This window comes from Ctenopharyngodon idella, chromosome 16 (genome assembly GCF_019924925.1).
Source record: "Ctenopharyngodon idella isolate HZGC_01 chromosome 16, HZGC01, whole genome shotgun sequence".
In the NCBI taxonomy this organism is placed as follows: domain Eukaryota; kingdom Metazoa; phylum Chordata; class Actinopteri; order Cypriniformes; family Xenocyprididae; genus Ctenopharyngodon; species Ctenopharyngodon idella.
In genome coordinates this window covers 35,445,911-35,470,982 of record NC_067235.1, presented here as the reverse complement: position 1 = coordinate 35,470,982, position 25,072 = coordinate 35,445,911, and the positions used below count along the sequence as shown (strand labels likewise).

The window sequence follows — 25,072 nt, the reverse complement described above, 5'->3', positions numbered from 1 at the left end:
AATGATTGCAATGCCATAAACCATGGTATGATATGTTTTTTATACTTTTTAACATATAAAAATAATATTACACTCTAAAAAAATGCTGGGTTAAAAACAACCCAACTTGGGTTGAAAATGGACAAACCTAGTGGTTGGGTTGTTTGGACCTAGCTATTGGGTTGTTTGGACCCAGCGATTGGGCTGTTTTGACCCAGCGATTAGGTTGGGTTGTTTGGACCCAGCGATTGGGTTGTTTGGACCTAGCGTTTGGATTGTTTTGATCCAGTGATTGGGTTGGGTTGTTTGGACCCAGCGAATGGGATGGGTTGGGTTGTTTGGACCCAGCGATTGGGTTGTTTGGACCCAGTGATTGGGTTGTTTTGACCCAGCGATTAGGTTGGGTTGTTTGGACCTAGCGTTTGGATTGTTTTGATCCAGTGATTGGGTTGTTTGGACCCAGCGAATGGGTTGGGTTGTTTGGACCTAGCGATTGGGTTGTTTGGACCCAGCGATTGGGCTGTTTTGACCCAGCGATTAGGTTGGGTTGTTTGGACCCAGCGATTGGGTTGTTTGGACCTAGCATTTGGATTGTTTTGATGCAGTGATTGGGTTGTTTGGACCCAGCGATTAGGTTGGGTTGTTTGGACCCAGCGATTGGGTTGGGTTGTTTGGACCCAGTGATTGGGTTGGGTTGTTTGGACCCAGCGAATGGGTTGTTTGGACCCAGTGATTGGGTTGTTTTGACCCAGCGATTAGGTTGGGTTGTTTGGACCCAGCGATTGGGGTAAATGTTTGCCCAACGTGCTGGGTAGTTTTATTTAACTCATCTATTGTTTAAAAATGACTATATGACTGGCTTAAAATGAACACAAAATAGGTTGGAAATTAAAAATCAGACACATAATTACTAGAGGAAACAATAATAATCAAAAGGTGAACATTTATTAATAAGAAATTTAATAATTAAACAATAATAAATGTTAATTTCCAAGTTCCAACATACTTTGGGTTCATTTTAAGCAAGCAATACAGTAATTTTTAAACAATAGATGAGTTAAATAAAACTACCCATCATGTTGGGCAAACATTTAACCCAATCGCTGGGTTAAAACAACCCTGAGTTTGTCAATTTTTAACCCAACTTGGGGTTTTTTTAACCCAGCATTTGTTAAAGTGATAATATTCCAAATACACTGTGTTTTTCTGTTTGTATCAGTGGGGTTTAAGCCACACATGAGGAGACGAGTCACTTTATTATATAATGTGGATAGACTTTAATAAGACAGAATGCAGCATCATAAATCAGTATCGTAAGAGCATATGTTGTCATGCCGCCTCGCAGATGGCAGCCATGAATGTACAGTCATCCACAAGAGACTCTTTTCATCTGGATCAGTGTCTTCTCAGGCTGTTGATCTGGAGGATGTTAAAACAGTTGTAACACGCTCATGAAGTTGTGTGTGTGTGGACGGGACGTTAAGTACGGGTTTAATCTTGTTCTGATTACACAGTCATTACAAGCCGGTTGGCAGCGTTGGTGAAACCAGCAGCTCTCATTTCCTCTAATCTGATTTAAGGCACAAATGCCACCCATGCCAACCTGCTGCTATGGCAACAGTGCCAAATATAAACATAACAAAAGAAAAAACGTTTTTTGTAACTTCTAGTTCCCCGTGTTTTCTTATGCCTCTTACATGCTTGTCATCTTGATAGAGGAGGTTTGCATTGGGTGAGCTCCGTCCGGCAACCCATGACGGCAGTTTACAGACACACCTTCAACGTCAGCATCACGCGTTCTTTACAGCAGCCGGGTGCAGAAAAAAAAAAACATTCCTGTATTTCTTCATATCGCAATATATATAGCAAAAAAAGTAATTCTCGCAATGTCAGTATTTTCCAACATTGTGCAGTCCTAATGGATGTTAAAGTTCCCCTGTTATGCTATTTTAAAGGTTCCTAATGTTGTTTTGAGTCTCCTACAGCAGATTTACATGCATTCAAGATCAAAAAACAGTTTAATTTTCTCATATCATCCACTGCAGCATCAGCTCTTTTCTCTCAGTCTCTGAAACGGTTCGTTCAAAGATTCGGTTTCTCTAAACCCCGCCTTTCTGAGAGCTGCTCTGCTCTGATTGGTCAGATTGGTCGGTTCGGTTTGTTGTGATTGGTCGACCGCTTACAGTGCGTGTCGGAAACCAAACAGCCATTACCATATCTGAATTTCAGCACTTGATACACAGTGATTTGAACGGTAATGATGGCGTCGGTTTTACCTTATCAATCTCATCGAAGTGGATTTGCTTTGGCAGCAGAAAACAGCGTCTCGACATGAACAACACGAACCAAACTCTTCCAATCTCAAAGCAGACGCTGTTCAGCCAATGAAGACCATTGGCTGGCATTATGCAAGTTAGTGCAGGAAGTGAGACTGGAAATACTGACAACTCGTTTCAGGTAGTTCAGAATCACTTCTTTCTTTTGGGAGACAAACATTTATACTACACTTTGAGCTTTAAAACTTTGCAGACTTTTCACATTCACAAACAGCTCTGTTCGGTTGTTAAATCTGATGTCACGCGGGTCCAAACGCTCTATCTCACACCACAAGAAAACAACAAACAGTGCTAATATACACACCTGATGTGGTTTAATACTACCAAAAAACTATAATCATAACCTTTATCTCCGTACCAAAATCCCAGATGGCCAGACAGTGATTCATCTTATAAATCGTTAAAATATTAATGTCTGTGACGCTGTGAGCACGGAGACTGTTGTGTAGACTGTAAGTATTTTAAATGTTTAACTTTTTCAAATGTTAAATGTTTATTATGAATAAATAGCACTCATAAGCGGCCGTCGAGATGGCATTCTCAAATGAAACGAGCCAGGGCTTGGACCCAGAAATGGCATTCCTTACGTCATGACTTATCAAGCGGATTACACACACTGCTGAAAAAGCGGTTCTTCTTCATGAAGATGCAAATAAAGAAACTTTCTTTTTAAGAGTGTAATATGTTGCGTGTGGTCATCAGCGTGGAGCGACTCCTCATTGAACTGCTTAAATTATGGATGTTTATTCCAACAGAATGTTCTTTCCCACAGCCACTCCATCACTTCCTGCATGCAGTGAACTTCCTCGCCCCGGCCCGAGTGTGTTATGAGAAGAAGTTTCACTACGCTTGACTGGCTGCTTCTGTTTGAGTGAACCCGCTGATGGGTCATTCCGTGTCAAATCAACCAAATTTTGGAAACTTCCCCATCTAAAATTAATATTTTTTTCTGTAGAAAGACAAAATATTAAATGTCACAGATGTGTATTTACTGAGTAATCCACAATTTTGTAGAGGAGGGTCAATATGACAATTTTCACCTGAGATTTGGAGCCAAATTAGAGGGGTGTAAAAATGACTTTATAAAGATGGCAGCATCATTATTTTATTTTCACACAGAGATTGGTAGATCTATTAGTAAAATCTGTTGACTTTAGCAATCTGTGTTTCATTATATGCCAACGGTGGCAGTTCAAAAATGGGGAATAAGCACTTCTTGTGTTTTTTGCCTCAAGTTTGCATGCCTGTAACTCAAGAAGTATTAAAGTTATCTTAATATTCTTTCAGATTCTAGTTCTTGACAAACTGTCTTTTTGGTATCTGCATTTTAAAGGCCCTCGATGGTTCAATCCCAGAGATATGGGGATCTTAATGTGGCTCCGTGAGTAAATATTCTGAAGAATATTAATGGAGATCGGTGAACTCCATCTTAGTTGTTTGTCAGCGTTTTCAGATCATCAGCGCTTTTTCTGCAGTGTAGAGAGAATGTGTGCGGTTGCCAGATTGCCAGATTGCAAATATTAAGTAAAACACCAGGCAGAAAAAGTCTCCTTTTAATAAAAAAAACTCTGATTGGGGATTTAAACTCTTTACATCTGGCAACCGCAAGCATGAAAGCTTGTAAAGGCTTGTTAAAAACAGTCTGTAATATTTTGTCGTCTCTTTTAATTTGACAAAAAAAGATTTTGGTGAAGTTTGTTATTTTTTAACTTTTAGTCTAGTCTTTTTTCATCAATGATATTCCAAGTTTATATATTCACAGTTATCGTTTAACAATGTTGGTGTCATGGTGTCATTGCCTCAAAAAAGGTCGTCGACGAACATTTTTCATCATGGATTTCGTTAACGAAACTAACACTACTGTGCACCTTTTGGACAGACTCCATTCTGTGCTCACTTTTCCAGATCCAAGAAATTTGTGATAAATAAAATCAAGTCCCACTCTATAGATTTCTTTGCTTTTGTATGTTGACTTTAAGGACATCGCAACCACATGAAAATGATTGTGAATGGAAAAAAAGTCATTTTAAACATCTGCTTGAGAGTCATATTAAAAATATTACTCTGCACACAATGAAAGTGCCCATGACCTGATAGGATCAGCCCTGTGCTTCTGATGAATTATGAAGTCTTTTGAGTGCGTCGCTGTCCTATTTTCAGACACCCCATATCAGGTTACCAACTGAGCCACCAGGTCAGCCGAGGTCATCCTACAACACCTGCTGGCTCTCAAACTCAGGCTTTAATGTTCGTCTCAAACCCGAAACAGTTTCTGTCTGGCTGTGCGCAGGCCTGTTCGTTCATCCGCGCTGAAGAGCAGAGGTGAAGGAAGACCTCAGGGGCCGAACATTGGAATGCACAGCATCACTGATTACTCATTGGAGAAGAGGAGAAGGAGCGGAGAACGTGGGAGTGCCGGGGAGAATGTGTAAGAGAGGAGAAGGGAGGGTAGGCAAAAGAGGAGGAATGTCACATTAGGAATTCCAAACAGCCCCTTAATCCGAGTGCCGACTGAAACGCTGCTTGAAGCATTTGCTGAAGCTTTTATCCCACCATCGCGCAAGATGAACGTATAAAGCAGAGGTCGAGAGGTCAAGAGCATGAATGTGGATTTCGAAGAGCTCTCTCCTGGCTGTCTGCGCACACTTCATATTATTAAGCTAAATGTCTGTAACCCTTTTTAATGCCATCACTGCAAGATAACCTATATATAGTTTTATAAGCATCTGTAGCTACAAACATCTTGGCTGCAATAAAAATGCAATTCGTTAGAAGTTGTTCAGCACTTTAAATACTAATGTACTGTTTGTTCTGTTAAATACTATGTGTAAGATTTCAGTGTAAACATTTCAAACTATTTGCTATTTTGCTGTCACGTACTACATTGGATGTTTAATTTAGCGGGTGGTGCCAAATTAAAGATGTTTTATTTTATAGCCAAATGTTACATTTTAATTTTATTTTTTTTATTTTAAATTTATTTACATTATTTCAAATTATTTACATTTAATGGTAATACACTCGTAAATGCTGGGTCAAATATGGACAATCTTTGGGTTAAAAATTTAATTAAAAAATGTAACCAATTTGTCCTTTTTTGACCCAAATTTGGATTGAAACAACCCAGCAGTCTATATTCTATATTTTTATTTCATTTTTTTTAATTTTTTTATTTATTTATTTATTTATTTATTTATTTTTTGTATGTTTTTACCAACGGCAAGTTGAAATTAAATTTTATTTTATTTTATTTTATTTTATTTTAAATCAAATGCAACAGATGCTGGTTCATACACTCTAAAAATGCTGGGTTAAAACAAACCCAAGTTGGGTTGAAAATGGACAAACCCAGTGATTAGGTTGTGTTAACCCAGCAGTTGGGTTAAATGTTTGCCCAATGTGCTGGGTAGTTTTATTTAACTCTACTATTGTTTAATAATGACTATATGTCTGGCTTAAAATGAACCTAAAATAGGTTGGAAATTAAAAATCAGACACATAATTACTAGAGGCAACAGTAATAATCAAAAGATGAACATTTATTAATAAACAATTTAATATGTTTATTATTTAATTATTATTCATTACATTTATTAATAAATGTTCATTTATTAAACATGTTAATAAATGTTAATAATAAATACAGTAATTTTTAAACAATTGTTGAGTTAAATAAAACTACCCAGAAGGTTGGTCAAACATTTAACCTAATCGCTGGGTTAAAACAGCCCAATTCGCTGGGTTAAAACAGCCCAGTCGCTGGGTTAAATGTTTGCCCAATGTGCTGGGTTAAAACAGCCCAGTCGCTGGGTTAAAACAGCCCAATCGCTGGGTTAAAACAGCCCAGTCGCTGGGTTAAAACAGCCCAGTCGCTGGGTTAAAACAGCCCAGTCGCTGGGTTAAAACAGCCCAATCGCTGGGTTAAAACAGCCCAGTCGCTGGGTTAAAACAGCCCAGTCGCTGGGTTAAAACAGCCCAATCGCTGGGTTAAAACAGCCCAGTCGCTGGGTTAAAACAGCCCAGTCGCTGGGTTAAAACAGCCCAATCGCTGGGTTAAAACAGCCCAATTCGCTGGGTTAAAACAGCCCAATCGCTGGGTTAAAACAATCCAATCGCTGGGTTAAAACAACCCAACAGCTGGTTTGTCCATTTTCAGCCTGACTTGAGTTGTTTTTAACCGAGCATTGTTTCGAATGTATGCAGTGCTTTATGTATTTTGGTTATTTGCAAGGTGTGACTATGGAGTTCTAGTTGGTTGTTTTGTTATTTTGGCTTGTTGTTGTCGTTTGACCTTTAGATCTGTGAGAACATCACTGATCGATGGTTTCATGCTGTTAAAAAGGAATTGTTGTGAAAACTTAAATCTGATGCATTCAGATTTTTAGATTCTCTTAACTTTGTTTGGTCAATTTTCAGTTTGTTCGTTCCCTAAATTGCAAAATGCCTCATTCAGCCAATAAACTCATCAAGGCAACAACTACAGATTTCTTATTCACAATACATTGATATATTATTTTGGTAGCCAAATATGTATAGCTTCATAGGACACTTAACATGTTTGTTTCAGAAGGCAGAATCACCTTACAAAGCAAAGATGTCTGGGATTTATTTTCAGTTTCAGAAGCATAGACACTTGACACACAAACCTCAACGGTGAACAAAAATCCTATAAACGCATAATTTATTCATGCTGCAATACATGCTGGAAAACTCCCAAACCTTCACATTTCAGCAGTTCATCTGTGTTTGACTCATTTCTGTTGGTCTAACAGAACATTTCGCGTTTCTTGGTTGTTTTTTTACAGTGTGTGTGTGAGTGTTTTCAGGCCTGTGTGTCAGATGTGATGAGCGCTAACTGATTTTCCATATGAATAGGATGTGCACCTCCTGTTGTCTTGGACCAGGATGTTTTCCGACCGTGGTTCTTAATATATGCTTCCTTCTTTTCCTCACCAGGTACGACTATAAAGAAATGCTGCATAACTCCACATTTTGTCTCGTGCCTAGAGGACGCCGCCTGGGCTCTTTCCGTTTCCTGGAGGCTCTGCAGGTACATATTTACACTCACTTCCTATTGCTAATAGCCAACGGAAGACACTTAGCAGTTGCATGTTCTGCGTTTCCAGCCAACTTCAGATACAAAGTCAGATCAACAAATCCACCATAACCCGCCGTATTCTGTGATGCTCGTGCCGGTGTAATGTCTGTTGTGTGGGATTGTGGCTGTGCTCTTTCAGGTTGTCTGACGCTGTGCAGACATGAGGCTTAACAGGCCATTATATATTGTGTTTTGAATTGTGTGGGTGTTCTGGATTGACTAGCTGAAGTTTTCAGGGCTTTTATGAAGCACTATGAAGCATTATGAAGCTTGCGTCTGTCTGAGACTGCGGCTTTAGCTCTCTGTATTGGTCTGTATGTATTTCAGCAGATTGAAGGGCTGGTTAATGACACTGCAGGGATTAGTCCATAACAGCAGGATGATATTAGAGATGAGGGGAGGTCAGAGGGTGGGAGCAGCTTTACAGATTAGGGACAACAGGCCTGTGCAAACACACACAGTTATGCTTAGAAATGATGGATTTGGTCTTATTGCCTTACTGTAAAGTTCTGTTGAGGTGCAGCATCAGATAATACTCTGAATATATACTATAGTACTGAATTATTATCACTTTTATGTACTTTGATACGTGTCCAAAAACATTACTATGTTATACATTATGGATGTCAGAAGAAAAAAGTGGAAATACTGTGGTAGCATGTCCACACTTGCTAAAATATTATTTATTTATTTATTTAGGATTTATTTATTTATTTATTTTTGAATTTATTTTTATATTTTCATTGTATATGTAGTGTTAGTAATTATATTCATTTTTATTTCTGTTAGTAATTTTATTTAAACTTGTCTCGTTTTTCATATATTCAAATACTTTAGTTAAAATATGTCCAAATTGCAAATTTAAAATAATACAGTATGGAAAACATTCCTTGATTATTATTATTTTTTTTATATTTTATCCTATATTTTACAGTGTACATTACATATTTAAAATTTTTAAATCTACTTGGCAACAATAGATTGGTTGAAGATAAGGTTAAATAAATAAGTATGGTAATGGATAATATAAATATATATGTATATATATATATATATATAATATATATATATATATATATATATATAATTAATGAAAGCAAGTTATGATTAAATAAATAAGTATGGTAATGGATAACATATAATAATATGATTTCATTGTTGCACAGCCCTATATATATATATACACACAGACACAGTGTATATATATATATAATATAGTATATTATATAGTATATATATATAGATAATATTTTATAAAATTATGCATATATATTATTTTATATTTTAAACATTATAAATATATATTGTGTGTATGTATGTATGTATGTATGTATATATATATAACATTTATTTTTAGGATTTTTTCACTGTCGCCCAGCCCTTCTTGTATCAGTATCCTTGATGATTATCTCTTCTTCATTGTTATGACCCATGAGCCTCAGTTCAGACAGGCAGAGTCACGCTTTGTGTTTCTCTCAGTCGCTGCCAGATTTCTCAGGCTGGAACAGAAACACGACTGATCTGATAAACCATGATTCTTCAGTCTCAGTCAGAGCTTCTCTTGCTCTCAGACTTTCCACTGGAAGACGCTAATAAAAATTTCATGACGCTTGCTTTATTTTTTTTCCAGCCTGTTTTAACTTGCCCCTGTGTGTGTGTGTGTGTGTGTGTGTGTGTGTGTAGGCCGCTTGTGTACCCGTCATGCTCAGTAACGGCTGGGAGCTTCCCTTCTCGGAGATCATCGACTGGCGTACGGCTGCTGTCATTGGGGACGAGAGACTTCTTCTACAGGTGCGACTGCTGTAATATATCAGTGCTAGAACAGCTCAAGCTTTCTGTCCCTCAATGTTTATCCTCCTGCTTGTTCTTGGTGTCTCAAACAACAGCTCTATTCCAAAATGTGGTGAACATCTTAACTGAAATTTAATCTAGTATCGTCTTCTCCAATTTGGCCAATCTCAGAAGGCAGCATAATCATTCCTGCCTACATGTGAGATGCACATAGTCTGCAAGGTTTATATGTTGCAGTGAGTGGCTTAATGTGTTCTAACCATCTCAAGACTTTCCTATAAACGAATCATGCATGAATGAAATCGTTCTAATGTCACATGCTAATTTGGCGGGCACAAGCCACTATCAGTGACGGTCTGCAGACCTCCAGAGACGTCCGCGCTGAGAGCAGAAGCATGTTGCTTTGTAATTGAAATGGGACCTCTTGGCCTCGCCGGTTAACGGCCTGCGGCAGAACGCCTCTCTGCGGTGAGAGAAGTGACAGGTCCTGTCAGGGTCAGCAGCACATTTCTGCATTAATGTGCTCTCGTGGCCCTGTGGTGCTGAAGGCCTCAACAAACGGTGCGACTAATCGAGCTGTGAAATATTCGTAATGGAAATCACCTGAAGAGCTGTTTGTGTTTACAGTGAAGAGACACTTAAATAAACACACACACCTCTTTCTGCTCTATCGTTCTATCTATTGTTCTATCTATCTATCTATCTATCTATTTATCTATCTATCTATCGTTCTATCTATCGTTCTATCTATCGTTCTATCGTTCTATTGTTCTATCGTTCTATCTATCGTTCTATCATTCTATCTATCTATCTATCTATCTATCTATTGTTCTATCATTCTATCTATCGTTCTATCTATCTATCTATCGTTCTATCTATTGTTCTATCTATCTATCTATCTATCTATCGTTCTATCTATCTATCTATCTATCTATCTTCTATCTATCGTTCTATTGTTCTATCTATCGTTCTATCGTTCTATCATTCTATCTATCTATCTATTGTTCTATCATTCTATCTATCGTTCTATCTATCTATCTATTGTTCTATCTATCTATCTATCTATCTTCTATCTATCGTTCTATCGTTCTATCTATCGTTCTATCGTTCTATCATTCTATCTATCTATCTATTGTTCTATCATTCTATCTATCGTTCTATCTATCTATCTATTGTTCTATCTATCTATCTATCTATCTTCTATCTATCGTTCTATCGTTCTATCTATCGTTCTATCGTTCTATCATTCTATCTATCTATCTATTGTTCTATCATTCTATCTATCGTTCTATCTATCGTTCTATCTATCTATCTATTGTTCTATCTATCTATCTATCTATCTTCTATCTATCGTTCTATCGTTCTATCTATCGTTCTATCGTTCTATCATTCTATCTATCTATCTATTGTTCTATCATTCTATCTATCGTTCTATCTATCTATCTATTGTTCTATCTATCTATCTATCTATCTTCTATCTATCGTTCTATCGTTCTATCTATCGTTCTATCGTTCTATCATTCTATCTATCTATCTATTGTTCTATCATTCTATCTATCGTTCTATCTATCTATCTATTGTTCTATATATCTATCTATCTATCTATTGTTCTATCTATCTATCTATCTATCTATCTATCTATCTATCTATCGTTCTATCTATCTATCGCTCTATCTATCTATCTATCTATCTATCTATCTATCTATCGTTCTATCGTTCTATCTATCGTTCTATCGTTCTATCATTCTATCTATCTATCTATTGTTCTATCATTCTATCTATCGTTCTATCTATCTATTGTTCTATATATCTATCTATCTATTGTTCTATCTATCTATCTATCTATCTATCTATCTATCTATCGTTCTATCGTTCTATCATTCTATCTATCTATCTATTGTTCTATCATTCTATCTATCGTTCTATCTATCTATCTATTGTTCTATATATCTATCTATCTATTGTTCTATCTATCTATCTATCTATCTATCTATCTATCGTTCTATCTATCTATCGCTCTATCTATCTATCTATCTATCTATCTATCTATCTATCTATCTATCTATCTATCGTTCTATCTATCGTTCTATCGTTCTATCATTCTATCTATCTATCTATTGTTCTATCATTCTATCTATCGTTCTATCTATCTATCTATCTATTGTTCTATATATCTATCTATCTATCGTTCTATCTATCTATCTATCTATCTATCTATCTATCTATCTATCTATCTATCGTTCTATCTATCTATCTATCTATCTATTGTTCTATCATTCTATCTATCGTTCTATCTATCTATCATTCTATCTATCTATCTATTGTTCTATCGTTCTATCTATCTATCTATCTGTCTATCTATCTGTCTATCTATCTATCGTTCTGTCTATCATTCTATCTATCTATCGTTCTATCTATCTATCATTCTATCTATCTATTGTTCTATCGTTCTATCTATCTATCTATCTGTCTATCTATCTGTCTATCTATCTATCGTTCTGTCTATCATTCTATCTATCTATCGTTCTATCTATCTATCTATCGTTCTATCGTTCTATCTATCGTTCTATCTATCTATCTATTGTTCTATCGTTCTATCTATCTATCTGTCTATCTATCTGTCTATCTATCTATCGTTCTGTCTATCATTCTATCTATCGTTCTATCTATCGTTCTATCATTCTATCTATCTATCTATCTATCTATCTATCTATCTATCTATCTATCTATCGTTCTATCTATCTATCGCTCTATCTATCTATCTATCTATCTATCTATCTATCTATCTATCTATCTATCGTTCTATCTATCGTTCTATCGTTCTATCATTCTATCTATCTATCTATTGTTCTATCATTCTATCTATCGTTCTATCTATCTATCTATCTATTGTTCTATATATCTATCTATCTATCGTTCTATCTATCTATCTATCTATCTATCTATCTATCTATCGTTCTATCTATCTATCTATCTATCTATTGTTCTATCATTCTATCTATCGTTCTATCTATCTATCATTCTATCTATCTATCTATTGTTCTATCGTTCTATCTATCTATCTATCTGTCTATCTATCTGTCTATCTATCTATCGTTCTGTCTATCATTCTATCTATCTATCATTCTATCTATCTATCATTCTATCTATCTATTGTTCTATCGTTCTATCTATCTATCTATCTGTCTATCTATCTGTCTATCTATCTATCGTTCTATCTATCTATCTATCTATCTATCTATCTATCTATCTATCTATCTATCGTTCTATCTATCGTTCTATCATTCTATCTATCTATCTATCTATCTATCTATCTATCGATCGTTCTATCTATCATTCTATCTATCTATCATTCTATCTATCTATCGTTCTATCTATCTATCTATTGTTCTATCATTCTATCTATCGTTCTATCTATCTATCATTCTATCTATCTATCTATCGTTCTATCTATCTGTCTATCTATCGTTCTATCTATCGTTCTATCATTCTATCTATCTATCTATCTATCTATTGATCCTTCTATCTATCGTTCTATCTATCTATCTATCTATCTATTGTTCTATTATTCTATCTATCGTTCTATCTATCATTCTGTCTATCTATCTATCTATCTATCGTTCTATCTATCGATCTGTCTATCTATCTATCGTTCTGTCTATCATTCTATCTATCGTTCTATCTATCTATCTATCTATCTATTGATCGTTCTATCTATCATTCTATCTATCTATCTATCGTTCTATCTATCATTCTATCTATCTATCGTTCTATCTATCATTCTATCTATCGTTCTATCTATCTATAATTCTATCTATCGTTCTATCTATTTATCTGTCTATCTATCTATCGTTCTATCTATCTATCTATCTTTCTATCTATCGTTCTATCTATCTATCTATCGTTCTATCGTTCTATCTATCGTTCTATCTGTCTATCTATCTATCGTTCTATCTATCTATCTATCTTTCTATCTATCGTTCTATCTATCTATCGTTCTATCTATCGTTCTATCTGTCTATCTATCGTTCTATCATTCTATCTGTCTATCTATCTATCGTTCTATCTATCTATCTATCTATCTTTCTATCTATCGTTCTATCTATCTATCTATCTATCATTCTATCGTTCTATCTATCGTTCTATCTGTCTATCTATCTATTGTTCTGTCTATTATTCTATCTATCTATGTATCTATCTATCGTTCTATCGTTATATCTATCCTATTGTTATATCTGTTTATCTATCTATCTATCTATCTATCTATCTATCTGTGTCTGTCACTCTATCTATTGCTCTAACTGTTTATCATTTGTTCTATCATTAGTTCTGTCTATCTATCATTCTATCATTTGTTCTTTCTATCTGTCATTCTCTCTGTCATTCCAACTACCTAGCAACACCCTGGTTTCTCACATTGCAAGTAATCATGTGCCAACCCCCTATAGACCACTCAGCAATCACCCAAGGGCTAGCCTGAAATGAGAGTGAATACGGAGACTTTTTTGGGGCAAACTGTTCCTTTAATTTACTTTTGAAAATTCCTTTACTTTCTGAAAAAGCCCAGTTTGTCTGAGTGCTCCGTCCACAGGGAACATCTCCAGTTATTTTAACTGGTGCCTTCGATTGGAAAGGCCTGTCAAGTAGACAATATATAATCACACCGCTCCCTTCCCCTCACAGATCCCATCAACGGTTCGCTCCATCCATCAAGATCGCATCCTGTCTCTCCGCCAGCAGACGCAGTTCTTGTGGGAAGCGTACTTCTCTTCTGTGGAGAAAATTGTGCTCACTACATTGGAGGTAAGCAACTTCCTGATCAATGAACATCTCACAGCATTCAAGACATGAGGCCATCAAGACCTAACGACCGGTCGGATGAATCCCACGAAAACTTGTCCGGGTCATAATTTACCCTAAAAACAAACAAGGAAAAAATGGGAAAATTATATTTTGCAGAAAATGAAGCTCATTTTAAGAACATTAAGATTTTTGCATTGTGATTATTGAGCACATTTTCACTCCACAGTTCTCATTACTGTAGTGAATCCAGAATGAGATGTAATTATGAGATTCATTTTAAATGATTTAATGATAATGCTATAATGAGATTCATCCAAGCACAATGATTTATTTAGTAAAATTAGCATAAGTACAACAAATGCTCGTTATGTAAAAATATTTTACCATTTAAATCATTCATAAATACGATAATGAGAATTATCCCCCCCATCTTAATGGTCCACAAAAATAGGTTTAATTTTCTTTCAGATTAAAAAATATAATTTCTCATTTTTGGCACAAATTCTTTTACCCTCCTAATAGAATGAATTGCATGTCGGCAGCTATTCCTGAATGAAAACGGAGCTCCATCTGGCCGGTCTCAGGCTCTGGTTTCACACACTTCTCCTTGGAGGAAGTGTTTAAGCTCTGAGATGTGCTGGATTGCTGTTGGTGTGTAAGAGGACACCCGGGTCAGGTCTTGAAGGGTGGATCTGTGATAAAGGGCATTAATATGTGTCCGAATAAACATGGCTTCAGTCCAGCTGGCCTCATGTTTATGAGAGTTAGGCTCTTTAAACACTCATGAAATTTGAGTCTTGCTAAGGTTTTTAAATTGAGTCTAACACATTGCGCAATGCTGTGACACATGATAAAAGGCATCTTTTCCATGTTAATCAGTTAACCAATTAACTTTCCAAATTCTTTCTGGACGTCCTCTTCCAGATCATCCAGGACCGTGTATTGCAGCACAACGGCCGCAGTACACTGATGTGGAACCAGCTGCCAGGAGGGCTCTTCACCCTGCCACAATACTCCTCCTATCTGGGCGACTTCCCCTTCTTCTACGCCGTACTCGGTAAGTGAACTCTGTTCCACGACTACGGCCATAACTTTGTTTATATGTAGTATGTTCTCTCTGCCTGCTACACTAGCCATGCCCCAAACTCACCACCTGCTGCAGTAGCCACGCCCCAAACTCACCACCTGCTGCAGTAGCCACGCCCCAAACTCACCACCTGCTGCAGTAGCCACGCCCCAAACTCACCACCTGCTACACTAGCCACGCCCCAAACTCACCACCTGCTGCAGTAGCCACGCCCCAAACTCACCACCTGCTACACTAGCCACGCCCCAAACTCACCACCTGCTGCAGTAGCCACGCCCCAAACTCACCACCTGCTGCAGTAGCCACGCCCCAAACTCACCACCTGCTACACTAGTCACGCCCCAAACTCTCCATTTGCGACAGTAGCCATGCCCCAACCTCTCCGTCTGCTGCAGTAGTAGCCACGCCCCAAACTCTCCACCTGTTACAGTAGCCACGCCCTAAACTCACCACCTGCTACACTAGCCATGACCCAAACTCCCCACCTGCTACAGTAGCCACGCCCCAAACTTTCCACCTGCTGCAGTAGCCATGCCCCAAACTCACCACCTGCTGCAGTAGCCACGCCCCAAACGTTCCACCTGCTACACTAGCCACGCCCCAAACTCTCCACCTGCTACACTAGCCACGCCCCAAACTCTCCACCTGCTACAGTAGCCATGCCCCAAACTCTCCATCTGCTACAATAGTAGCCACGCCCCAAACTCTCCACCTGCTATAGTAGCCACGCCCCAAACTCTCCATCTGCTACAGTAGCCACGCCCACTCTCCACCTGGTACAGTAACCACGCCCCAAACTCTCCACCTGGTACAGTAGCCACACCCCAAACTCACCACCTGCTACACTAGCCACGCCCCAAACTCACCACCTGCTGCAGTAGCCACGCCCCAAACTCACCACCTGCTACACTAGCCACGCCCCAAACTCACCACCTGCTGCAGTAGCCACGCCCCAAACTCACCACCTGCTACACTAGCCACGCCCCAAACTCACCACCTGCTGCAGTAGCCACGCCCCAAACTCACCACCTGCTGCAGTAGCCACACCCCAAACTCACCACCTGCTGCAGTAGCCACGCCCCAAACTCACCACCTGCTACACTAGCCACGCCCCAAACTCACCACCTGCTGCAGTAGCCACGCCCCAAACTCACCTCCTGCTACACTAGCCACGCCCCAAACTCTCCATTTGCGACAGTAGCCATGCCCCAACCTCTCCGTCTGCTGCAGTAGTAGCCACGCCCCAAACTCTCCACCTGTTACAGTAGCCACGCCCTAAACTCACCACCTGCTACACTAGCCATGACCCAAACTCCCCACCTGCTACAGTAGCCACGCCCCAAACTTTCCACCTGCTGCAGTAGCCATGCCCCAAACGTTCCACCTGCTACACTAGCCACGCCCCAAACTCTCCACCTGCTACACTAGCCACGCCCCAAACTCTCCACCTGCTACAGTAGCCATGCCCCAAACTCTCCATCTGCTACAATAGTAGCCACGCCCCAAACTCTCCACCTGCTATAGTAGCCACGCCCCAAACTCTCCATCTGCTACAGTAGCCACACCCACTCTCCACCTGGTACAGTAACCACGCCCCAAACTCTCCACCTGGTACAGTAGCCACGCCCACTCTCCACCTGGTACAGTAACCACGCCCCAAACTCTCCACCTGGTACAGTAGCCACACCCCAAACTCACCACCTGCTACACTAGCCACGCCCCAAACTCACCACCTGCTGCAGTAGCCACGCCCCAAACTCACCACCTGCTACACTAGCCACGCCCCAAACTCACCACCTGCTGCAGTAGCCACGCCCCAAACTTTCCACCTGCTACACTAGCCACGCCCCAAACTCTCCATTTGCGACAGTAGCCACGCCCCAACCTCTCCGTCTGCTGCAGTAGTAGCCACGCCCCAGACTCACCACCTGCTGCAGTAGCCACGCCCCAAACTCACCACCTGCTGCAGTAGCCATGCCCCAAACTCACCACCTGCTGCAGTAGCCACGCCCCAGACTCACCACCTGCTGCAGTAGCCACGACCCAAACTTCCCACCTGCTACAGTAGCCACGCCCCAAACTCTCCACCTGCTATAGTAGCCACGCCCCAAACTCTCCATCTGCTACAGTAGCCACGCCCACTCTCCACCTGGTACAGTAACCACACCCCAAACTCTCCGCCTGTTACAGTAGCCACGCCCCAAACGCTCCACCTGGTACACTAGCCACCCCAAACTCCCCCCCCCGTTACAGTAGCCACGCCCCCCCCACCCCCCGTTACAGTAGCCACACCCCAAACTCCCCGCCTGCTATAGTAGCCACGCCCCAAACTCCCCACCTGGTACAGTAGCCACACCCTGATGGTGACTCGGAGGCTCAATGTTTAAATAAACTCATAATTGGCATAACAGTCAATGAACAATAACTGAGTTAAGAGAATGTATTTTAACAATAAATCTTACATATTACATCTACGCTATGGAGTCAGTGTTTATATATGATTTGTCTAGATTAAATATCTTTTCTCCACAGGTATTAAACCACAACAGAAATTCACAGCCGTCATTCACGCAGTCACGCCTCTCGTATCTCAGTCTCAACCGGTTTTCAAGTTGCTAGTGGCTGTGGCCAAATCACAGTACTGTGCCCAGGTCAGTGTTATTTATATGCTATTATATTATTTATTAAAGGGTTAGTTCACGCCAAAATGAAAATCCTGTCATTAATTACCCTCATGTCATTCTAATCCTGTAAGACTTTTGTTCATCTTCAGAATGCAAATGAAGATCTTTGATCCCACACGATCCAAACTTTTGAACAGTGGTGTACTTAATAGTAGAATGTGCTTAATAGTAGAAATGACCTCTGATGACCTTGTATCAGATCATTGTCCTGTGGAACTGTGACAAGCCTCTTCCCGCGAAGCACCGCTGGCCCGCCACCTCTGTTCCAGTCATCGTAATTGAGGGCGAGAGCAAGGTGAATCTCCCTCTTTATATTCTCATCATATCAAATGAAGTTTATCCTAATAAAGTCAGAGACATTGAGCATTTTCTGGAGGTTTCACGCGTGTGACTACGTTTAGGTGATGAGCAGCCGATTCCTGCCCTATGACACCATGAGAACAGATGCAGTGTTGAGTCTGGATGAAGACACTGTGCTCTCGACCACAGAGGTGAGTCAGGTGATTTTCAAAGTCTTTAGATAGACAAAGACAGCGCACTCATATTATTATGAATGGGAGAAAGTGCAATGCACAATATGGCAAAATAAGTCCTGCCTTCTAAATAAAAGAGCCAGTCGCTGATTGGTAAAGTCATTGCGTCGCTGCAGCTGTCGTTAGAAACTCTGTTTGCTTTAGAAACAGTCGATGTTCTGAGACGCACACTTGTGACTGCACATGCGCATTGGCTAGCCCAGCCTGAAATATGTTGGGTTTTGTCATGATTTGAGCATTTAGAAATAAAATTTATGAGATGGTTGTTGTCCCCCGAGAGGCAATACAAAAATGGCCGCCAAGTGAAATTACTTGCCTTAAAAGGACTTTGGCTACAACCAATCACAGAATTCAGGGGAAACAGAAATAAATACTGGCTATATATAGGGATTTTACGGTACTGAATATATACCTCTTAAGTAAGCACCATTTAATACCATGGTGTAACCACTAGATGGCTGTATAGCCCTATATATAAATATATAATCATTCCCTAGTTGCTGAGATCACTAAATTGCTGGTGCATTGTCTCATGTATTTATTAACATCATTAATGTGATTAAAGTGTTTGGGTTTGCATGTTCGCCCTGTACTTAATGTGTACTCATTCCCACAGGTGGATTTTGCCTTTACTGTTTGGCAAAGTTTCCCAGAGAGGATTGTGGGATACCCTGCGCGGAGCCATTTCTGGGACTCTAACAAGGAGCGTTGGGGCTACACCTCCAAGTGGACCAATGACTACTCCATGGTGCTGACCGGAGCTGCTTTCTACCACAGGTCAGTTAAATAACTAACATTACGTAAGCACATTAGCTCTGCTCCAAACCATATCTCACTGTCGTTATAACTGCAATGGAAGGCATTAAGAAAATTAAGCCTAATTTTAGTAACATGTACAGTATATCTTATAAATGTGTTTAATGCGTCGTCTTTTCTTAATCCAGGTATTATAACTACTTGTACACACACTACCTGCCCGGCAGCTTGAAGACTATGGTTGACCAGCTCTCAAACTGTGAAGACATCCTCATGAACTTCCTGGTGTCTGCTGTCACTAAGATGCCGCCTATCAAGGTCACTCAAAAGAAACAGTACAAGGAGACGATGATGGGACAGGTAGAGAATGCATGAAATCAGTATAATCAGTCTGTCACTGTCAGGTTTGAGTGCTAGTAACACGTTTCTGAAATGTTGACCCTCTCTCCTCCGCAGACATCCCGGGCGTCTCGTTGGGCAGACCCTGACCACTTTGCCCAGCGGCAGACGTGCATGAACAAATTTGCCAGCTGGTTTGGCACGATGCCCCTGGTCCATTCGCAGATGAGACTGGACCCCGTTCTGTTCAAGGACCAGGTATCGATACTGCGCAAGAAGTACAGAGACATCGAGAGACTCTGACAAAGCTGAGAAACACCTTCCCTGTGAACGGGATGGGAAACGGCATCCGAAAACCCCTCAGAACCCTGTTAAACTGGATCAACAGGGATAAGCGGGGGGTCGGAGACCCTCAGGGAGGGAGCGCATTGAGACGGGGGGGAGTGTTGTGTTTGAAGAAGATCCGTCACTAACTACAAATATATGGCTCGATCGGAGATCACGTTGACGGCATTTGGATGAGTTTAGCGCAACACAAAGACACAAAGCTTTCTGTCTTCCACACCCCCTCTTGTAATGCTTTGCCAATGACAGCGGTGACCATGGCAACCGCGCCAATGCCACACACACACACACACACACAGATCCACATGCACTCAGAATAAGGACTATTGCACATCGGTTTAAACTCTGGATCCATGTTAGACGTGGGTTTTGCTGAGGCCGCCTGTATATTTATTCAGTTCACCTTCCGCTACTCCGGCAAGCGTTACGCCCCTCTTGAAAATGCAGGATGACGTCCCGTGGAGAAGTCGAGCGTGCGAAACACCGCGCACAACGTCACAGTGCCTGAACTTTCAGATGGACAATCTGGGAGTCCAAAGGGGTTTTGTATGAATGCATAAACACCTTGTTCATGCTGCTTATATTTGGATTCAGTTTAGGTGTTCCACAAATTGGTTCAAAGTTTTTGTTTTTTTCTTTCTTTCTATATAAGCCTTTTTGTTTATTTTGTCAAACTGACAGAATTGTACTATTTTTTTTTTTTTGAAGATTTATACTGTGTCCTAAGCAGACGCGATGCGATAAGATTCCAGCGACAAGCAATTTGTTTGTCCTCACATACACGACTACGAGACGCGACAAAATCCATTAAAATCACAGCCAGTCAGAAGAGTGTGTGGGCGGAGTCTCTCTGCAAGCGCACTGCACTCGCAACTAAATCTACCAAAAATCACAGCCAATCAGAAGACTGTGTGGGCGGAGTCTCTCTGTAAGCGCACTGCACTCGCGACTAAATAAATCAAAAAATCACAGCCAATCAGAAGAGCATGTGGGCGGAGTCTTTCTGCAAGCGCACTGCACTCGCAACTAAATCTATCAAAAATCACAGCCAATCAGAAGAGCATGTGGGCGGAGTCTCTCTGCAAGCGCACTGCACTCGCAACTAAATCTATCAAAAATCACAGCCAATCAGAAGACTGTGTGGGCGGAGTCTCTCTGCAGGCGCACTGCACTCGCAACTAAATAAATCTAAAATCACAGCCAATCAGAAGAGCGTGTGGGCGGAGTCTCTGCAGGCGCACTACACTCGCGACTAAATAAATCAAAAATCACAGCCAATCAGAAGAGCGTGTGGGCGGAGTCTCTGCAGGCGCACTGCACTCGCGACTAAATAAATCAAAAATCACAGCCAATCAGAAGAGTGTGTGGGTGGAGTCTCTCTGCACTCACAACCAAATCTATCAAAAATCACAGCCAATCCGAAGGGATTGTGGGTGGAGTCTCTCTGCAAGCGCACAGCACTTGCAACCAAATGGATAAGCACATAATCAAATTCATAAATATTACACCTTTTAAACATTTAAAGAAACAAACTAAGTGACTGAAATAATCTTTGTCATAGAATACACTTGTTTGTTCACAATTCCCTTTAATTTATCTTCAAGATCAATTATTCTCCTTCGCTTTCAGTACGGCTATAAAGGTCACACAAAATGATATTCAAACTCAAATTAAATTAATTTAACGTTAAATAAAGCACATAATCAGTACCTGAGATTATCATTGTCAGATTGTATGTTGTTGTTCCAGTGTGACGTCGCCGAAATAGAAACCGTTTCTAAAATAGAATTGCTGCAAATTGCGGCTGGTTAGGACAAAATCTCTGATTAACATGGAAAAGATACCTTTTATCACACATCGCGTCACGTCTGGTTAGGACACGGTGTTAAATCCAATGCCACAAACAGCTCTGTCAGGTTTTCTTACGAGTCTTACTAGTGTAATGCCATGTCAGCAGCCATGTTCACACTGCAGCTAATTCGGATGTCACTCCACTTCTGACTGCTGAATCTTCTGAGTTTGTTTATTTGGAAGTGACATGCGTTTTGCATCTGAAAAGTGCAGACAGCCGCTTTTACAAATTAATCTGACTAGTAACTAGTTATTAATGCAGTGATATCACTTTTTTTGGAGACTGACTGCTTGTCTAATAACAAACATGGAGATCAGTTTACGGTAAAATTTGTGAATGTTAGCACATTGTTTGCGTTCTTTAAAACCCCAAACATCCATTTCTCTTGTCGTCAGTCATGAGACGCCCAGTGTTGTTTCAGTGTTTTCGTGGTTAGTATGTATTTCTGGAATCACACACTCAATGACTCGAGATATTTAACACTAGTTTTGAATTTACTCTCAATGTAGATGGAAGAAAAAATCAATGAAACACCTGAAAATGCTTGATTAGGAGAGAACGTCATCCATTCAGAGCTTTGGTTCGAGTTTTGAGAACGTCTTCCATTGATTTTTTTTTTTTTTTTTTTTTTTGTTAAGAAAGAACTGTTAACTCATTATCGCTCATGTTCTTTTCCGACTGGATGGATTGAGCTGGTTATCCCAGCGGAGTACTTTTGTCCAAAAATCATGGTCTTCAGTCAGGGTGGATGACATATTTAATGCTTTGTGAATGAAAACGAGGCTGTGAGAGAGTCAATAAAAATACATTTCTGCAAAAAATGACGTGACATTGCACCTAAAGACATAACTGAACAAACTTAAAATGAAATATGGCGTCTACCCTGACTAATGTCCCTACAGTTACAAAAAACGTACCATATACAGTACATTTGCAAGAACATTTTCCCTATTAAAGACAACAGTTGAATGTTAAACTATAGGGCTGAAAAATGTGATAGAATTGTGTGAACTGGTGATGATTTTGCTTGAGGTCAGAATTATTAGGTAAATATGAGCAAAGCAGGCTGCGGAAAATAAATCTGCATTATTTATCCTTTTGATCTTTCATTAAAAAAAATCACAAAAAAATAAAATGTTTGTTTTTTAAAGAATATGCTCTATTCTTTCTTTTGATATATTGCATGTTCAGATATTCTTAAAAAATGTAAATGGGAATATACTTCAGAGATATTTTTACTCATGAGAATTTCTATGGGTGCCAATAATTGTGGCCGTGTATAAGAGAAAAACATTTATTTTATAATGTGATTTTCCCCCATTTTCAATTTTTGATTACTTTAATGAAAGGTTCGATTTTTGTGAATTTTTTTAAAAGAAAGATCAAAATAATAAACAATGCGTATTTATTTTCACAGCTCATATTTACCAAAGGGGCTAATAATTTATTAATTCTGACCTCAACTGTATATTTGCATGGCGATCATCCGATAGGACTGCTTTATTTACGCAAGAGAGCGTTGAAACATGGAAATGTGAAAATGCAGAACAGAATGAGTCTCAGATCATTTAAGATGAGGAAAAACGCATTATTTAGAAGTGTTGGTTGTTTACGGTTGCCACATTAATGTAGAATTGTGTGCATGAATTGGGTGGAAACTGTGGCAAAAAGTTCTCCAAATAAGATAACGGTATTTTTAGAATATGATTCAGTCACGTGTTTCTTTTTGTCGTCTACAAACGAACGTGCCTTTTCTCAAGACACTTCTTGCGTTATTTTAGCCTTCAACCGCACAATCTCCTCTTCCTCTTCAGCACTGATCATACGTGGGCAATCGCTTGATTTAGTTTGTCTAACACTGGAGTTTTTCTGATGGTCACAGTACTGACATTCCTGCCTGTTCCGTAGGAAACGCATCTTTCACTCGTGTTTGTATGTGTATTTAGCACACACGAGGATTCATTTTATCTCAGTTTTGATTCTTTGCTTCATCCTTGGATTCCTATTTTACAGCAGTACAAACAATACAATGAAAGTTCAAATTTTGTAAGATATAAAAAATGCTTTTATAAAAAAGAAATAAATGATATTTGATACATTTGTGTGTGTTGTTTTGTTTATATCGAGTGTGAATTGAGCGTTTCTTACACAGAGCTATCATATCATATTTTTTGGTGCAGCATTGGTACACCGACATTTCAGGCGTACGATTTCTTTATATATTTTGCAATATAACCCTGCCGTCAGTGTTCTGAGTACTTTCGTGTGACTGATCAAGCTCGGTAACAATTATGCAAAAACTGACACTTCAAATTAACTTAAAAAGCCAAAAAAACAATCTCAACTTTAACAAAAGTAGTCTTTAAAGGGATAGTTCACCCAAAAATGAAAATTTTGTCATCATTTACTCAACCTCAAGTTGTTCCAAACCTGTATGAGTTTCTTCACAAAAGAAGATATTTTGAAGAATGTTGGTAATCAATCATTTGACGATAGCCATTGATTTCCATAGTATTTTTTTCTCCTATTGAAGTCAAAGGCAACTGTTTGATTACCAACAATCTTCCTTTTGTGTTCAACAGAAGAAACTCATACAGGTTTGGAACAACTTGAGGGTGAGTAAGTTTTTTTTTTTTGGCAAACTATCCCTTTAATAATGTCTAAATATATATCCAAATGCAAAACCTACAAGTAAATTATGTCTGAAAACATTGTTCCCAGCAACTAGGGAATACATAGCCATGTTTATCTGGCAAAACGAGTCGGAATGCACACAGGCTAATTACGAGCTAAAAGTAGTCGGTTTTAACAAAAAAATGAGTTCATTAAGATCTTATCTAGTGATCCAAATGCTTCAAGTAGCATTTAAACATCTAAAATTATTTTTATTTGTTTGTTTTCTGAGAGAAGTACCTTTTCTTTGACCATGAAAAATGCCGTTTTTCTCTTCTTGCTTCACCACTCGCGCTTCCCCTCAGCACGAGTTTATCGTTTTAAAGCGCAGCATTCCAAATTTGTGAATACTGGTAGCGAATTTAGTCTGAACCAATGAAATGTGATTTTCAAACTCATGCTGATGTAAACAAATCGATCTTACTCACGCTGACTGACAAAGACGCTTCAGACAGCACGCAAATCTGACATATACACTGAATTACAGTACGCCTGCTTCAAAATATTGAAGTAAAACAAAAAGTGAAATATATATATTTTTCTATAGATATTTTGTTTTGGTGAGGTGTGTGCCAAATTAGGTGTTATTAACAGGGATTTTAAGATATATTTGCTTGGTGATTTTGTTTTGGACTCTATCGACTTCAAACAGGTGTAGCTCAGTCATTTTTTTGTCGGATTCCAACAAATCATACATCATTTTTGAAGGTTTTTTAATAGAGATTGTGAAAATAACAACTATTTTTTGAAATTTTGCTCATTGTGACTCATTTTGCCAGCACGGGTCACATACATG

General features: G+C 39.2%; 1 protein-coding gene across 1 annotated transcript in view; it reads left to right on the top strand.

The window, feature by feature from the left end:
• Nucleotides 1-23,701, top strand: part of LOC127497324 (exostosin-1a) — a 57,431-nt gene extending 33,730 nt beyond the window's left edge. The window contains exons 2-11 of the mRNA XM_051865729.1: nucleotides 7,272-7,365; nucleotides 9,097-9,204; nucleotides 13,888-14,007; nucleotides 14,932-15,064; nucleotides 17,627-17,745; nucleotides 17,978-18,073; nucleotides 18,180-18,269; nucleotides 18,928-19,088; nucleotides 19,256-19,427; nucleotides 19,524-23,701. Of these exons, the coding sequence (XP_051721689.1) occupies nucleotides 7,272-7,365; nucleotides 9,097-9,204; nucleotides 13,888-14,007; nucleotides 14,932-15,064; nucleotides 17,627-17,745; nucleotides 17,978-18,073; nucleotides 18,180-18,269; nucleotides 18,928-19,088; nucleotides 19,256-19,427; nucleotides 19,524-19,709 (1,279 nt within the window). The 3' untranslated portion in view covers nucleotides 19,710-23,701. The remainder of the gene's footprint in view (nucleotides 1-7,271; nucleotides 7,366-9,096; nucleotides 9,205-13,887; nucleotides 14,008-14,931; nucleotides 15,065-17,626; nucleotides 17,746-17,977; nucleotides 18,074-18,179; nucleotides 18,270-18,927; nucleotides 19,089-19,255; nucleotides 19,428-19,523) is intronic.
• Nucleotides 23,702-25,072: the final 1,371 nt, after the last annotated feature.